We start from the raw sequence: 19,007 nt of genomic DNA, 5'->3' as shown, positions 1-19,007 counted from the left end.
GATCCAGCTTTGTACTTTGGGGGATCAAGAGGTCAGATTCTAGAAGTAACTTAGGCTCTAAGGGAGTCATGACCCCCATCACCCCTCCCCTATTGGATCCGCGTTTGCTATCAATGTCTATACATTCGGCGCCACAAGCCTTCGGGAAGTGTGTCCTATACTTGAAAATTTCGACCCTTGCCACCGTGACCGAATGGCCGAGTGGTTCAGGCATCCCTGGCTATAACGAGGACGCTGGTTCGAATCCAGCTTTTGGACACTTGGAGGCCTTGGTAATTTTTCTTTGTATATCACATTTATTTTAGGTTAATGTCTATAGAATTCAATATTCGAACAAAGATACAAGAAAGTAGTGTTTCATTGCATTTGTTACTTACGCGGTATTACACTATCCATGGTGAACTGATCAGACAAAATGTTTGTTCCTGAAGTGTTTTCCAAAATTGAATTGCAATTACAAAAAAATCTTAATGTGTTATTTTTATTGGTTTCGTATTTCAGAGTCGATATTGCAGTCGTCAATTTTGGTAGATATTTTTGGGACGAGGAGTTGTAAATAGCTGGCGATATAAAATAATAAAATATGTGTGCTAGGTGTAAGTTACCACCACTGTCTATACGCATCTTATATAATATAAATGATGAAATTATTGATCATAAGTGTGGACGAGTTGACAGTTGACGGTGGGTTGTGCAAAATGTTGTAGGTAGATATGACGATGGGGTAAACACGTCAAAGGGCTAACACGAATACCTACTAACGTTTGTGGTAAATAAGCATCTTGGTATAGGCAAGAGAAAAGAAACGGTCCTATTAAAATCTGCTCAGTCTGTGATGTATGGCTGGATTTTATCCTCCTCCAAGAAATAACACCAATTTCAATATCTTCCCACAAGGTCGTTCGAAGCGTCGTTTTAATACGAAAATCTACATATATTTTATCATTAAACGCGAAGTTGATTCGTATTCGTATAATTACTGCAATGCAATAATTTTTCGTAATAACTTTAGTAGGAAATTTACAGTACAATGCATTTGACTGTTGGATATCGTTCCTAGTCTCTGTTTAAATAGTCGTATATTAGATGTTCCCACTTGCTTATCTAGTGACGATTACTACATATCCAATAATCCATATGCCGATTTTTTAACGTATTCCAATGATTCTAAATGTCAATTTTCAATACATCAATTGTGAGATTTCCTCTTTGAATAAGGGGAGACAAATTCAGAAAATAATTGTACCATCCGCTACAGAATTTAAAGCATCATTTGTTATAAGCAGCTAAGTTTTAGAATTGTAATTTTTTTTATTATAACTCTTATATCTTTTGAATGTTTGCCCGACTATTCAATTAGATGCTTATCATTTTATCACCATTCAAATTAAGGGCATTTTAATATACGTTTATAGTTAGACTGAATTAGTCTTGAAACTTGGGCAAACCATACAGAATTATCCCGCTAAGTTTCAATATAGTGACCTGTATGATTTATCATTTGCCATATCATTATATACCTTCTACAATAATGTGCCAAAATGTCACATATTAATTTACTTATCAGATTTGAGCTTCTCACAAAATTCAGCAGTAAAAGTGCAATATTTCGACTTATGAAGAATATTTTTAGAAAGTTATTTTTACTGTAACCGTCATGTGCACAAACATTACCTTTTATAATAATATTTATTGTTCTTAATATCAAAATAGTAACTCAATTGATTTGCCATTTAAGAAATGGCACAGGTGATAATGTTGATGAAATATAATTTGACTCGATTCGATATACAAGTTCGAAAGATCGGGTCACTTTATATCTTGTCAACCATCTCCTGTTCCCAGCAATTTTGTAAGATCTTTCCCTGACTTGAAAGCCCTAGGGCCTAAACAAGATGTAAGCATACTTAAATTAAAAACATGTGTAAAAATAAATATTCCATTCAAAAATTGTGATCGAACTCCCTTTAGGCATCTTTCCTCGGGAATTGACGCAAATCTTAGTTCATATTAAGCTTACGTGATATACTTATTTATTCTTCTTCAGTACCTATAGATTTGCTAGATAGTGCCTCTGCATTTATTAATAATAAACATTATGTTTATGATATCGTTAAGCAGCTTTTCCCTCTCAATGGTAACCCAATTATTTATTAGATTAAGATATCGGTGCCTGTATTAATTCTTTATTAATTGTCGTAGTCATTTGTTTAGATATTACGTTTAATAGTTAAATAAGATCCCATCCCACATCGAAAGTTTTTTTTACGCTACCAAGTAGGTATAATTTTAACGCCAGTTGTGGACCTATATTCCAGCGGAGTATGGGAGTGTTGTTCAATGCTTCCTTTACTAATGCTTACAGTATTTATCGCACAAACGATCAATGAAACAAAGAATACAATAGGGTACAAATGTCCTACGAAATATATCGAGAGTAGTCGCGCGATATGATGAGTATTGCATGTAGATACGAGTAAAACAAAATGTTATGCGTCGTTGCCAGGCAGGCAATCGTAGTCGCGCGATAAATGATAAAACATCAGGCCGTCCCTATCGCACTATTTGTAAGTGGCAGAAGACAAGTCGAAATAGTTGGGCGATTTTGTCAAATTGATAGTTAGAAATTATTTCATAGGTCTTTTGTGCCCTAACAAATTCAGTTTCATAGCAACTTTCCGTATCGTTTTAAAGTTGTATTGTGATTAATACAAATAGTCTACGAATAGTTGAACATTTAAAACTTTATCAAATACTACTTAAAGTATATTGTTATTATAACGTGTACCGGCCTTAGGAGATAGTGTATCATAGGTATGTTAAAGGCAAGGCTTGACAAATTATACTCGTGTACCAGTTAGATAAGGGTTTTCGAAATTTTCTCTATGTCTTTTTCTCTCAATAATGTTAGTTATAAGTGTACTTCGTGCGTCCGGCCGTGTGGCCGTCTTCTATGCGATTACTTAAAACTGTTTCAAAATGACGTCTTAAAATCTTCGCACAATATTTCATCTCTTAGGGCAGAGGCACAAATTTTACTCGGAGTCCGCGAGTCGTACAGTCTACAAAAAAAACGAAAATTAATTTAGTCAGACGCCTTTTTATCGATCTAATATAGAACGATAGAGAAGCAGAATGAAATTTTGATTTTCGTTATACACCGTAGACTTCCTTCGTGGCCCTCAAGAAAAAAAATATTATAAAATATAGGATGCGCGTTCTTTTGAAAATAATTGTAAGGAGAACTCAAGCAACTGCATGTTATAATAGAATCGAAGCTTTTGGGACGACATTTTGAATATCAATGTTAAGTAATCGGTTTATAAGTACAGTCAATGTCATTAATATGTGAGCAAACATCGGTGCAAATATATCCAAACTTATGTTACTAGTAGAAGCATGGCCGTTTTATATCTGACATGAAATGTTCTTCGTTTTCGGACGTACCATCGTCACATAGTTGTACGCTAAAGCTAAGACGTCCATAAATCTCAGAAATACAATATATACCTATCTACCTACAGTGGTTACAGTTAAGATCTGTATACAGATGTAGTGAGAAAACATTTTCCTTCGTTTAGTTACGGAAACGTACGAACGTGTCATGCTATTTCAGTCAGTCTTGGTACAAGATGTACTGACATTGACTGAACTAGCATGACAAATACGAACGTTTCCGAAGGAAACCCTTTTCGCACTACAACTGTACCTATAAAAAATACCTAAGAACCGAATATGTCATGTTAGATTTAAAACCAACGGTGCTAGCTCAGATTTTTTCCCCAACATATTTTTCGATATATTTACATCGACTCTCCTATGTAAATAACCTCGACTGCACCCATATTTTAATGATAACTTAAATATTTTATGATGTATTTGTCGGCTCAGACCTAGAACCGTGTTTGTAATGGCTACCGGCTACTCGTTATATCCATTGTGTATACATTTACCGCCTGCATAAATTGTAGGTTTTTAATCTGCCTAAATTATCGACTAGGTAACTAGATAAAATATATTTTCTTTAAGAATAGAAATAACATAACGGATAGTATGAAAATGTTAATTTCTAATTACATTATTTATTTGTTAAAGTATTTGTTTGTATCATTTTATACACCCCTTCCGTGATAGATGACGAATTAGTATCATTAGCGCCATCTAGTCAAACAATACGACGTCATCCCAAATCTTAGACGATATGCTTTCTGATAACTACCACCAGTTGGCGCCACTGTTGATGGTGGCCCAAGGTGTGGCGGTGGTTGGTGATGTTATCTCAAGTTATCGTAGGGAAAATAAAGAGGCGACATCATGCGTGTTCGCCAAATAGCCTACGAGTATATGAAGATGCAGCATCAAGTTAACGCCGCCGTATAGAGTTAAATTGGACTAAGGCCCACCCCACATCTAGCGTCTCGCGAGCGTAGCGTCGGGCCAACTATATGGCAAAGCCTGACGCTGCGTCGGCGCGACGTCGACGCGGCGTCTTTTTCCATACAGTTGGCCCGACGCTACGCTCGCGAGACGCTAGATGTGGGGGGACCCTAACTTAACTGCTTAACTTAGAAGCTGCTGCTTGCTTGCTGTGGGTATAAGTATCACATAAGAAAAGAGATTAAGAGGTGGGTGCTTTCATAGGTATCACTATTCTGCAGCAACTAGCAAAAAAACACTAACTTTTATTTAAAAAAAACTTTATTTAACAAAATCATGCTTCTCTTCTGATTAACGTGCGACGCATTACCTACAATAATTACAACTTAAATACCTACTTATCTGTTTAATACTGTACAAACATACATAATTATAAGTTCATTTTGTCCATTTATTAACACATTATTTAAATATTACCTAATTATCTAAACTTCAGTAATAATTGAACTTATTCAATGGTAATTTAGTTTTGTGAATTTATTTATTATAATTTTATTTTTTATTTTATTTGGATATGAAACAAACGGTCATACAAAAATATTTATACAGTTTATTTTCTTAATCTAGACCTATAGTTTCCATTTTTCTTTAACAAATATTTTTTAAAAAGCACAATCAATACCTACTTAACTTGTGTGAATTACCTACTATTCACATGATACGTTATATAATATCTTTACGCACCTAGATACCTAAACCACCCCAACAAAATAGAGGGGAAGGCACGGAAAAAATGTAATTTTCCTAGATAAGGACAATGTGGTCAAATCCTTCTGGGAAATTCCGAATAGGAGCATATTCGCCTACAACCCTGGCAAAAAACTAAAATTGAAAAGTAGCAACATCGTCTTGTCTCGTTTTCTCGCACATATTGATAAGAAAGGCATGACACGAAGATGTTTAATTTCTATACCTACTCTTTTTTGCCAAACTGTAAGCGGCATCTGATCGGTCGTCTTTGGAATTGGATGTAACGTCAATAGTTCGCAATGTACCTTCTTAAATCGCATGCGAGTTCGTTTGCCGTTTAAATGAGCCTTTGAGTCCGAGTTCATTTTACACTTGAAGCTGAAGTACCTAATGTAATCAGTATTACTGGTTTATATTTAAAAACACTGGAATCACACACATCCTTCCTGGTAAAAGGTATTTCAATTCTTCTGCTAATCTGGAACGACTGAAACAAAAAAGAAAACAGTTAGGTATATAAATAAGTACCTACATAAACTAAGTACTTATAATCTTTGTGGTTTTCTGGACTTCCCATAATTAATTACCCCAGTTCAACGGCCTTATCTTTGTCTAGATATATTTGGCGATGATATACAGGGTGTTTGGTCCATCGTTGGCCAAATTAAAATGGCGGATAGGTGGGGTTGTTCCCTATCTCACCACGCTTTTCAAAATTTTTTTTGACCGACGTGCATTTTTTTTTCATTTTTTTGTTGTTTTGAAAAGAAAATCAGGACCAACTCGTTTAAAATTAAATTTTAATAAAAAATAAGTGCTAGAGACATGCAATTGTTATTGCATCGTGATGTGCAACGTTGCACTGCTTTATTAAAGTGAAAATTTCGGACATCTAACGCTTAGTTTATTTTTTATTGGCCCTTGAAGGTTTTACAGCATGTAAAAATTTTGCCATAGCTCAACTTTGATTTGCAATGAAAAAAAAATTAAAAAGATTACGTTCTTAAAATTCTTTTACTAAATTGTGTGTTTTATCCTCTTTCTAATGATGTAAAATAATTCCGGAAAACCTTTCATAAACTTGATTTATCCGCGGTTATTGTAACGGACGCGACAGGCAAATCATCATTGCCCAAACATTGACGCCTCTTTTTTGAAATCCCGTAAGTAACAAGCGGGTTTGTTTTCTCGATGACCGATGAGGTTTGCAGGTTATTAAGATTTAAAACTTATCTAACTTATCTTTCGTTAATCTGGCCTTGGAGTTGAAGGTCAACTTTCACATTTCAGCGTGAATCGTATCTTATGATAAGGAAGTGTTTTTAAAAACAACACGTGCAAAGCCGGTAAAGACTGCTATCTCCCTCTTACACAGCACAATACGTGCAGTTGTCTCTCTCTTTCATGGGTTAGACGTCAAACTGATCTACCAAAGGCCAGCAGTAGGGCTAGATAAGACTAGACTCTACTTAGGTAGTGGGATCAGATCAGATCTCCTGACCTAGCTCCGTTGAACTTTTACATCTGGGGACGGGCGAAGGAACTTGTTTACAAAACGGAGGTGGAATCGCGGGAAGATTTGTCTCAACGAATATTGGCGGCCTTCGAGGTGATCAAAGCAGAAGTTCGATTGCGAATAACAACAGTGGAAATAAGAAAAAGGCAGGCATGCATGCATTCGCAACGGATGTCGCCAGTTTGAACAAAATTTGTAAAAATAACACGTGTAATAAAAATTTAAAAAGATAATGGTATTTTTTTAACCTGCATGTCGATACTTTTCTGATGCTTCCATACAAGAACCGGGGAAAAAATTATTTCAGGAAAGGTTCAGGATTAATCTAAATATATAAAAGAAGAAGCTGACTGACTGACATATCAACGCACAGCCGAAACCGCTGGTCCTAGAGATTTCAAATTTGGCACGTAGGTTCCTTATATAGTGTAGAGGAGCACTAAGAAAGGATTTTTCAAAATTCACCTCCTAAGGGGGTCAAATGGGGGTTCAAAGTTTGTATGGGGAAACAAGATTAGTTTGACTATTTTATTCGAAACTTCACAGGAAGATTCCTTAAGACATATGACTGAATACGTGTTTCAGGTTTTTTGAAAATTTAACCCCTAAAAGGGTGACAAGGGGGTGATAAAGTCAAAAAATCAATATGGGTATCGTTTTTATGGTTTATCGGGTCGCTGATCACGATAAATACAACGTTTTTAAAATCTAACGAGGCGGAAGTGAAATACCTTCTCCCCTGTTGTGGTGCAATGGGGTTTAAATATATAAAAGAAGATATTGACTGACTGATTGATATATCAACACACAGCCGAAACCGCTGGTCCTAGAGATTTCAAATTTGGCACATAGGTTCCTTATATGGCGTAGAGGAGCACTAAGAAAGGATCTTTCAAAATTCTCCTCTTAAAAGGGTGAAATGGGGGTTCAAAGTTTGTATTGGGGAAACCAGATTAGTTTGACTATTTTATTCGAAACTTCACAGGAGGATTCCTAAAGACATATTATGACTAAGTAAATACATGTTTCAGGTTTTTTGAAAATTTGACCCCTAAAGGGGTGCAAAGGGGGTAAAGTCAAAAACACAATATGGGTATCGTTTTTATGGTTTATCGGGTCGCTGATCACGATAAATACAACGATCTTAAAATCTAATGAGGTAGAAAAGAAATTTTTTCCCCTGTTGTTGTGCAATGGGGTTAAAATATCCAAAATAGCCATAAGTATAGCTTTAGTTTTTATCTTTACTTCTGGTTCAAGAGATTTCAAATTGACACGGAAGTTCCTTAAAGGAGCACTAAGAAAGGATTTTTCAAAGTTCACCTCCTAGCATGATAATTTGACAGGGGCAAGGACAGGGACAGGGACAAGGACAGGGACGGGGACGGGAACGGGATAGGGTTAGGGATAGGGATAGGGATAGGGATAGGGATTGGGATTGGGATTGGGATAGGGATAGGGATAGGGATAGGGATAGGGATAGGGATAGGGATAGGGATAGGGATAGGGATAGGGATCGGGATCGGGATAGGGATAGGGATAGGGATAGGGATAGGGATAGGGATAGGGGTAGTGGTAGGGGTAGGGGTGGGGGTGGGGATAGGAATAGGGATAGGGATCTGGATCGGGATCGGGATAGGGATAGGGATAGGGATAGGGATAGCGATAGGGATAGGGATAGGGATAGGGATAGGGATAGGGATAGGGATAGGGATAGGGATGGGGATAGGGATAGGGATAGAAATAGGGATAGGGATAGAAATAGGGATAAAAATAGGGGACGGGGACGGGGATAGGGATAGGGGAGGGACGGGGACAGAGACGGGATGGGAACGGGGACGGGGACAAAGATAGAGATAGGGACGGGGACAAAGATAGAGATAGGGACGGGGATAAGAATAGGGATTGGGGTCGGAATAATCGGTCGGCAATCGATATCTAGGCAGTGTAAAATGCAGGTGGCTCAGTGTGAAGGTATTAGTAAGTAGGCATCGGCGAGTATCCTGCATCCGTAATAACTATTACATTCAATGTGCTGTAAGAAGATCGTTGTTTGCTTGCCTTTTATATGTTTACGTTTGCAATAAGTATAAGCAAAATGAAAAAAAATGTAAGCGATAATGCAAGGAAGTACTTTTTACCCTACCGACCATAGCGTCGAGATACTGGCTATGTGGGTTGTATGAAGTTTCCCCAGTATAAATATTTATATAGGTAAAATACATACATATTCGTACCTACTACCTACGCTGTGGTCGCTGTGTAACAATTATACAATCATTGCAAGAATTTCTTTAAAAACAATAGGTGTAAGGTACAGTCAGCCAAAACCGGACCGTACAGCAAATAGATCAGTTACAATGGCCCTCCAGTCGAGAATTGCCCCGCTTTACCTTAATCGAAATAATCGCGGACAGATGTACCTACAAAGAAACCTACGGATCCAAATGAAAATCTTATTTTTTGTAAACGTTTCAATAAGAATACTTTTATTACGCGGGCGAAGCCGCGGGTAAAAGCTAGTGTACCATAAGATGGTTAAATCAGGTCTCAAGTCTAATCTGATGTCACTACCTAAGTAAAGTGTAGTCTTCTTATCTTCCCTACTGCTGGCCTTTGGTAGAGCAGTTTGACGTCTAACTCATGAAAGAGAGAGACAACTGCACTTATTGTGCTGTGTAAGAGGGAGATAGCGTCTTTACCGGCTTTGCACGTGTTGTTTTCAAAAACACTTCCTTATCTTATCACCCTGAAATGTGAAAGTTGACCTTCAACTCCAAGGCCAAATTAACGTAAGATAAGCTTTAATTAAATCTTAATAACCTGCAAACCTCATCGGTCATCGAGAAAATAAACCCGCTTGTTACTTACGGGATTTCAAAAAAGAGGCGTCAATGTTTGGGCAATGATGATTTGCCTGTCGCATCCGTTACAATAACCGCGGATAAATCAAGTTTATGAAAGGTTTTGCGGGATTATTTTACATCATTAAAAAGAGGATAAAACACACAATTTAGTAAAAGAATTTTAAGAACGTAATCTTTTTTATTTTTTTTTTCATTGCAAATCAAAGTTGACCTTTGGCAAAATTTTTACGTGCTGTAAAACCTTCGAGGGCCAATAAAAAATAAACTAAGCGTTAGATGTCCGAAATTTTCACTTTAATAAAGCAGTGCAACGTTGCACATCACGATGCAATAACAATTGCATGTCTCTAGCACTTATTTTTTATTAAAATTTAATTTTAAACGAGTTGGTACTGATTTTCTTTTCAAAACAACAAATAAATTCTTAAATTTTTTTTAAAAACGTGGTGAGATAGGGAACGACCCCACCTATCTGCCATTTTAATTTGGCCAACGATGGACCAAACACCCTGTATATCGCTTACGAAATCGTGTCTAATCTTATCACAAACATTTATAAATATCTACAAGAATGTGTGGTGATTTAGATTTAGAAAGTGTTTGTATCAAAATTCTTATCAAATTCCTAATCCCTTCATGTTATTTCGAAATCGTTGGATGCCATGACTTACTAAAGAAGTATTACTTAGGTAACATATGAGTAGGTATATTTATATTTTCACCACAACAACTGGCTCACTTTGCTATTCGAAAACAGATAGCAAAATTGCATTTTATCCACAAGAGTGCAAAATAATTTCAACTTCATGTCTTAAGCTGACTGATAGATTTTACCTATAAATGATGATTTAGATTCATAAATATTGAATAAATTGTTGAATTTGATTTATTTTGACGTGTTATGGTCAGTATTTTGTTCGTGTTGGTTAGGTGACAATTTTTGTGTGTCACTCGGTGGCAAAGTTTGTTTAACTGCACGTGCCAATATTGATATCCGAGCAAGCGAAAGATTCCAATATTGTAATCTTAAGCGTTGCGAGTATATCAAGGCACGAAGGTTAAACAAACTTTGCCCCCTTGTAAATCAAATAAATATTGCGCCCGACGGGAATTACGTAACACAGGCGCTTGTTAGACCTGCCAAGTGTGAAATGGAAGGCTTTGGTGCACATATTCATATTCATATATTCATATTCATATATTTATTCATAATAGTTCATATTATATGCCACATACATTTTAAATACAATTATTTGCAGAATTGATATTCGTAACATTAAAATATTAACACAAAATAACGACCCCATGTGATTGCGACCCTCAGTCGTGACCTCATGACCCAAAGTGCATTTTCACATCATCTGATCCGATTTCGGATGTCGGAAAGATTTCAAAGGCAAAAATCAAAGATGGAGGCTTAAATGTATGGGATATCGGTCCTACATCCGATATCGGATCAGATAATGTGAAAACGCACTAAGACAAAGACTTACCGAAGAGTTCCACGACCAGCTCAAGTGACACCATGACAACGAAGCCCAGTACGGAGCAGATGAACTGCAGTAACCCTGAGCGGTCCTGCCGCCATACTTCGAAGAACACCACGTACAGCAGCGTACCGCAGGCCAGGCCCTGTCAAAAATAGATAATGTTGTTAAAGTAAAAAGTAGTACATTACGGATTAAGTGCGGAAAGGAAGAAATTCGAAACTAATGGCTATAAATTTAAACACGACCGATGGGAGCGTTTAAAATTGACATGAGTTACCCATTTCCTCTTTGCACATTGTAGGTACCTAACACATTTTTCGTACGTATGAGTTGGAAGTCCCATCATGACAAGTAATTAACCATTTTGCGCACTAGTGCGGGAAAAACCACCTATATAGATACTGAACAAATCTTGTCATCTAGGTACCTAGTCTACCACAAAGACACATAATGTCACAGTGTGTATAAAATAAACATAAAAAGTCGTCGTTACACTGTGGTTAGACATAAGGACAGGCCCCGTAGCCGACTGGCATTTCTACCATGCGAAACGAAAACGAAACGCCGCGAAAGGTAGTCTGGCTCTGTCGCGCCAATACGCAAGAGCGATAGAGATAGATATATACTAGTGTTTCGTTTCGTGAGCGTTTGTTCCATTCGGCTACGGACCCTGATTCGTAACGAATTTGACAAATTCGAAACTGTGTTAAACGTAGGTACCGAAGCCGGCCGAATCAAAGTTTGTTTTTCTATAATGTGTTAAAAATGTATTCAAAAATTATTATTTATTAGTAAATTCATCATTCTCCGTTTCTCCTTGTTCATGTTGTAAGTTTTGTTGTATGCCCTCCATCATACATCCGACAGTGTTTTTTAACACATTCTTAGTTTTAGTCCTATCAAGGACTACCTTTATTTAAATATATTTTGGTTGCTCATCGTGGGTGTCATTTCAATGAACGAATTTCTTGGACACTGACACTACATCCTAATACACCGGTTAATGGGTCAATACTGTGGGACTTCGTTAAATCAAGTTTTTCACCCGATTTCGAGAGCACTGGCTTTAGCAAGCTGCTGGCTTCATAAATATCGTGGATGATATCCAGCTATTGTCAGAATAAAGTTGAAAGATCGTAACAGATCCTTTCAGCAATTTTTGTTGTAGTATTTCTATATCGAAAAGTAACCAATGCCAGGTAACTAATACAGCATCAACTTAATTCCTGGTAAAGTAGATATTTGGAGACACGTCTACATTTTCATTGTTTCACAGGAATCGTAGAAATTGTCTTTCAGATATGGTATAATCTTGCAGTTTGTCGCCGAATTATTTTCAGCGTTCACTTTAATTTTATTTGGGTATCTAGTTAGTTGAGATTTGCTTTTAAAAATAACTTTAAATATAATAATTTTGTGATTCTGGCAATTTTAATGGTGGAATGTATAAACAAAGTAAACTAAAAATTATCCAAGAAAAAGCAATCTGAATTTGTCAAATTTGTTACGAATCAGTCCTTAGGAGTTCGGGACAAGTCATAAGTAAGTCACGCAGGGGACCCATAGCGCAGAACCAAACCAAAACCATTTTAATTTGGAACGACATATTTCGAAAAATTATACCTAAGTAATCCACTAATCTTTATGGCCGCATTGAATTGAAAATGTAGTGACAATTGTTATGCAGTTTAACTATTAATCGTCGTTAGTATAGTATATTGTTTCTTATCAAGTTGCAACCGAATTTATGAATGACTAAGACTGTTACTAAACACTCGAAGAGATAGTACCTAACTACCTGCATACTACATTGATAAGTACCTACATACGAGTATTACTAATGCCGGAGATGATATATATGATAATACGAGTAATATAGAAAGTATCTGCCACTTATTTCTTTGAAGTATGTACTAGGACAGACCTAACGACATGTTGTATGTCTATCACCACGTATTCCGTATCTATTAGGTAAGTATATCTTAGTAGGTACTTAGACGCTTGATATTGTCAGTATCTAGTAAATACCGTTAACCCCTCGTATGCCGCTTGCTTGCTGAATTAGATCATAAAAAGGTAACCCTGAGGATTAAAACAAACAAAACGTAGGTACTTCTTCGTCTACTTACATGCAAAGCTCCTTCTGAGACTGGTATCTGTCGAACAGGATACAGTTTACAGTAGCTACACTGGGTATACACCTACCCCAGCGACGAAGCCCTTAGTTCGGACTAAGTAACGATCATAAGACTAAGAGACGATCTATCTCTATCGCTCTTGCGTATTGGCGCGACGGAGCCAGACTACCTTTCGCGGCGTTTCGTTTTCGTTTCTCGTCGTAGAAATGCCATTCGGCTACGGAGCCAGATACGGAATAAGTAGTTACTTAGGTACTCACCTTGCATTTTGCATTCAAGTGTCCACTGAGTCAATTGTCGGCGGAACATGTTTTAACTGTCATCTTGAGTTGTTATTATTTACAATTTAAACTAATGTATTACTTCCACTTCACTAAACATCATATCATACATATAATATAATGTAATAGTGACATAAGTTTCCTTTGCTAATCTTCCTACACGTGCAGAAATTATCTACGAACCTGTCACTTGGAGAGACAATCAAATTCGTTTCGCTGAGACGTATGAATAGCAGGAGGAGATCCGTGAAACATTATAATAATGTATGTATTATTATTTCTACTGTTCTGGAGTTCTGTAGGTAATTGTTACATAAGTAGTAAAATGTAGACCTATTTGAAAACTATGAATCTCGCCTTTAGCTAAGATAGCTTAGATGGCAGATTCATTTTTAACCGACTTAAAAAAAGGAGCAGGTTCTCAATACAACTGATTTTTTTATGTTACCCCGGCATTTTTGACATGTAATTAATGAATCTACGGTTGTACTCACGTTATTATATCCCTATTGCTGCGACATGTTTCGGGCCAATTCGATACTGAGTAGATTCATTAATTATTTGAATATGTCTCACGAAAGTTTAACGTGTATTATTTTTGACATGGTTCATGGGAGGAATCTGCTTGTCGTCAGCTTTATCAATACCTAGATGTAACTTCTGACCGCCAATCATTTTCTACTTTGTCTCGCACGTTCAGCACCGATAGCATGGTCGCGCGACAAACGATAAAACATAAAGGCCGTCCCTACCGCAACTTACAAATAGTGCTATAGGGACGGCCTGATGTTTTATCATTTATCGCGCGACCATGCTTGCCTGCCTATGCCCCGTGGGTGGCAAAAGTAAGAAGATATTTTAACACTCACCTGCAGTATAACCGAGTATAGTCCAGCCTCAGCCGCGCCAGCTCCGCCGACCAGCAAGATCCCTACTCCGATACCCAGCGCGGAGACGAAGGAAAACGTGAAGATGTAGACCAAAGACAGCCAGCGCTTGGTTCCAGCCGCTATCAGCTCTGCACCAATGCAGAAGGATGTTCATGTCAGCTGAGACGCGAAACATACATGACTTCAATGGGCATTTTCAGAATTTGGGTTCCCCCAATTAGCAAAAGTTGTTAACAAAAATTAACTCGCTGTCAGTTTTGTGACGACAATTAAGCATAAAATCTGTCTAAAAATGTACTTTTTTCACATTCTGAATGTAGATTATCGCTCCAACTTTTTTTAATTAACACAAAAACAATATTTTATATTTTTATTGAAAAAATTAACACAAAAAAAACCGGCCAAGAGCGAGTCGGACTCGCCCACCGAGGGTTCCGTACAAACTTTCAATGATAAAAATAATCATTACTTATACTCATATTCAATATTTGTAACGCCATTTTACACGTCAAGATTTGATTTAAAAAAATAGTATTCATACAACAATAATACTTAGAGAATAAATAGACAGAAGATTGAAATTACAAAAAGTTAGGCAATATTCACATAAAAAATGCACAAAAATATTTTTCTAATTAGGTAATAAAAAAATTGTCATAAGTGTAGAACGGGTGCTCGACCAGCCAAATTTTTAAGCGATACTTAAAGTTCGACACATTAGGCGCTTCAACCACATATTGCGGCAATTTATTTTTCCCCTCACTAGCTCGGAAACACGTTTTGTCCTTCAATACCTGCGGGTAAAAACGCATTTTATCCACTAGTGGATAAAGTAATTAGACCTTGAATAAAGTAATTTTTTATGCTTTAAAATTAATAAAAGTGAGTGAATCTAGTGATGACGATGATTTACCACCTGTGAAACTACTGGAAGCAGTGATAAACGCGCTTTTTGCGTTGTATTTTCCTCGCTATAGTGAGGGGAAAAGTTTTGTGTTACACTCGGGTGCAAATGTATTTTACTTCTCGTGTGTTAAAAAACTCGCAAGTTCAGGATTCTATTCTCGAACCACTCGCTTCGCTCGTGGTTCAACTATAGAATCCTTTCACTTGCTCGTTTTTCAATTCCACACTCGCCGTTAAAATACAACTTTGCACCCTTGTATAACAAATAACTAATAGACGGCAGGGTTCATCACATGTGTTAATTTGTTGGATTTCGCCAATTTACGGTCGATACCTACTATAACTTTACGGCATTTCGAGTGTTGTACTTGGAACACATGTTGTTCGTTTTGTCACAGAATATATAATACAAGTACAGAAGGCTCACTCCTTTGATGTTCACAAAATGCCGCCATTCTAAATTCTTACCTACATTAACAAACGGACCGCACGCGAGCAGCCAACATTGAATTTTATTGCGCCGCGCGAAGGTCGTCGCCAATGAATGGGCCGCGAACTCGCGGCCGCTGACATGTACACTGACATAACTCTAATACTAAATTGAATATACTCTAAGGCCGTTTTCACATTATCCGATCCGATATCGGATGTCGAACCGACATCCTACATCCGATAAACGCTTCCGATAATGTCGGATATAGGTCCGATAAAACGCATTGTTCCAAATCAATGAAGTATGATTTTGGATCAAAAAATATTTAAAAAATAATTTAAATTTAATAATTATAAGCACTATATTCCAAATATTATATTGTAAAATTAAAATAACGAACATAAAAAAATATTCAGAGTGTCAGGCAAAATAAATAATTTTACATTCAACTATATAAATATATATATTATTATATATATATTCAATATTATATGTTGTAAATAATATTGCTATACTTGTCAATAGTTGTCATGCTTTCTAAATTTATTTTTCTCACTGCACCCACATTCGCGAATTTCTGTTTGGCCCTATGGTTGACTGGTAGAGAATGCCTTAAGGCATTAGTCCGCGATTTGTACTTTTTTCCAATTGTGCAATAAAGTTTAAATAAATAAATAAATATATATATCTACTAAAAGATGAAAAAACTAGTATCCGCAATTCGGACCGATGCATTACAACCTTTTTTTTTTCAATGGAAATTGTCAACTAATTTGAATTTCGATCAATTAACAGCTGTTTAATAGACGCCATTTTTGTCACGCACACTACTACATACGTATACCTACATTATATACGCACACAAACAAATATTATCGGCCGACAACTGGCGGGGGGTCCGGCATGCCAAAAATAGTCGGAAGCGTCCTGCCGATATCGGCAGTTTGATGGTGCCTCGGACAAAAACTGTTGTAGGAGAGTGCCATCGGCATTAAATCCGCAATTTTTGCGTTTTATATCGTTTTTTAGTAATAATGATCTATTAAATACATAAATGAAGACCTGGAAGCGTATAAATCTTACATTTTACGTCCTTCCTACATCCGATATCGGATCGGATAATGTGAAAACAGCCTAAGGTAGAGCAGAGTCTAAGTGGGGAAGTATACCTCCGCTTTACAAAAGACCGCAGTCAAGTAGCACTAGACCTTACTCATTGTTGTGTTCCTGCCGGTGAGTAAGGCAGCCAGAGCTCAACGAGGGTGCGGTATGCTGACAACGGAAGTAATTAGGACAATAGATTGTCCTTTGAGTCGTCGGCACCCAGGCCCCTTCTAAGTACAGATTTGTACAAGTTTCTAATGAGTCGAGTCGGCAACGCACATGTGCCACTCCTTGAGTGGCAGGCGTCCATAGGTTACAGTGACCGCTTTCCATCAGGCGGACCGTATGCCTGTTTGCCACCTACGTGGTACAAAAAAAACTCTCGACGAATTCACCTTAAACATTAAAAACTAAATCAAAATCGATTGATTCGTTCGGGAGCTTCATAGCCACAGACATACAGATATGTCAAGCGTCAAACCTATTATTATTATAACACTTCGTCGTTTTTGCGTTGGTGGTTAAAAACAAGAAACCTCCTTCAAAACTATAATAAAACACAACTTTCTAAGAACATTGGTCAAGTGCGAGTCGGATTTCGACATTTCCATACAAAAAGGTCATGAGCGCCTGACGACATGTGATGGCAACGTAAACTAAATTTCGTACTTTAAAGATTTGCGTATATTTTGGAAACTATAAGAGATCGAGCAAATAGACTTCAGATTTTGGTTGTCGGTGGCACAATTTTTTTGTTTCCGTATATATACACCTTTTTTTGGACCTATGTGGGCAATATTATGGTCAGTGAAGTTCTAAATGGTCTTAAGCGCCTCCTTTTTAGTAGGAACTTAAGTCATTTTGGAAAATGATTTTTTTTTAACAATTTCTAAAGCAAAACGAAACAGAAATTGATTTCTTTATACCTGTCCAATGCGCTTACACCATTTTAAGACGTTTAGTAACTACTTGCAGCGGCAGTGAGTGAAATTCGTAATCTGAGTTTTTTTCTCTTAAGTCCGACTTACGCTTGACTGTAGATTTCTAATAGGTTTTCCTGTAATCTACAGGTAGAGGGCTATCTCGTGTATTTTTTTGAAAATTTTACGCTAAGTAGTTTCGGAGATAAGGGGGGGGAATGGTAATTTTTTGCTTATTTTCTTAAATTACTTCTAAATTACCAAAATAAAAAATATAAAAAAAATATATTTTAGATGCTGATAAAATGCTCTTTCATTTGATATGTAACACAATATAGTTTTAATAACTTTGATTTTTAATTTTCAATTTTACCCCCCAAAAGTGACCCCTGTGATTAAATTTCATTGAATTAAATTAGGTACATGTCCGTCTTTGGGCCACAGGTTTACATACGTGTGCCAAATTTCAAGTAAATCGGTCCAGTAGTTTCGGAGAAATCGGCTGTGACAGAGGGACAGACAGACACGCGAGTGATCCTATAAGGGTTCCGTTTTTCCTCTTTGAGGTACGGAACCCTAACAATATTTTTATTGAAATTTCATGCTTAATTATCGTCACAAAACTGACAGTGAGTTAATTTTTGTTAACAATTTTCGCTAATTGAGGGGTCCAATATTCTGAAAATGCTCCAATGGGCATATCATAACACACACATACCTGCAGTATAACCGAGTATAGTCCAGCCTCAGCCGCGCCAGCTCCGCCGACCAGCAAGATCCCTACTCCGATACCCAGCGCGGAGACGAAGGAAAACGTGAAGATGTAGACCAAAGACAGCCAGCGCTTGGTTCCAGCCGCTATGAGCTCCACACCGATGCAGAAGGCGATGATGTACTTGTGAGCCGAGACTGCGCCGAACATGTACCTGAAATGAAATAGGCATAGAAGATTAGTTTGAGCATTTCTGACTTCAATGCTAAGGCACTGGTCCCACCGCGAGCTAGTAAGCTATGAGCTATCGGCTATAAAAACGAACAAAAGATAGCTCGCGATGGGACCAGTGCCTATAGGGGCTCGACAGAAGCGGCCTGAATACGCTCCCGCCATATACTCGTACATTCCCAGACAAATATGCCTAAGGTACAGCGGGGCCAAATCTCGACTGGGGGGAAATTGTAACCATATAATCCATTTTTTCCATTATTACACTATGATGTTGAGTTCTACATGTATTCACTGAACACGCCTACCTTATACTTATAACCGACTAGATTTTGCCCGTGGCTTCGCTCGCGTTAAATTCGAAAATTGCGGAATTCTCCATACAAATTTCC

The 19,007-nt window shown here is 37.3% G+C and overlaps 2 protein-coding genes across 8 annotated transcripts in view; one reads left to right on the top strand and one right to left on the bottom strand.

Annotated features, from left to right (window-relative positions):
* Positions 1-4,097, top strand: part of LOC125232811 (synaptosomal-associated protein 25-like) — an 84,469-nt gene extending 80,372 nt beyond the window's left edge. For all 5 annotated transcript variants that reach the window (XM_048138597.1, XM_048138596.1, XM_048138591.1 and 2 more), the window contains one exon: positions 502-4,097. The gene's annotated coding sequence lies outside the window, so the exon portion shown is untranslated. The remainder of the gene's footprint in view (positions 1-501) is intronic.
* A 982-nt stretch (positions 4,098-5,079) lies between these two features.
* Positions 5,080-19,007, bottom strand: part of LOC125232682 (zinc transporter ZIP1-like) — a 40,112-nt gene continuing 26,184 nt past the window's right edge. The window contains exons 3-6 of one of the 3 annotated variants that reach the window (XM_048138436.1): positions 18,502-18,598; positions 14,289-14,399; positions 11,004-11,142; positions 5,080-5,614 (exon numbers count right to left, since the gene is read on the bottom strand). In XM_048138436.1, the coding sequence (XP_047994393.1) occupies positions 5,601-5,614; positions 11,004-11,142; positions 14,289-14,399; positions 18,502-18,598 (361 nt within the window). In that variant the 3' untranslated portion in view covers positions 5,080-5,600. Of the gene's footprint in view, positions 5,615-11,003; positions 11,143-14,288; positions 14,469-18,390; positions 18,599-19,007 lie in introns of those variants that run through there. The other 2 variants (XR_007177775.1, XR_007177776.1) reach the window with 2 other exon arrangements.

Source organism: Leguminivora glycinivorella, chromosome 13 (assembly GCF_023078275.1).
Source record: "Leguminivora glycinivorella isolate SPB_JAAS2020 chromosome 13, LegGlyc_1.1, whole genome shotgun sequence".
In the NCBI taxonomy this organism is placed as follows: Eukaryota; Metazoa; Arthropoda; class Insecta; order Lepidoptera; family Tortricidae; genus Leguminivora; species Leguminivora glycinivorella.
This window is presented reverse-complemented; position numbering and strand designations above follow the sequence as displayed.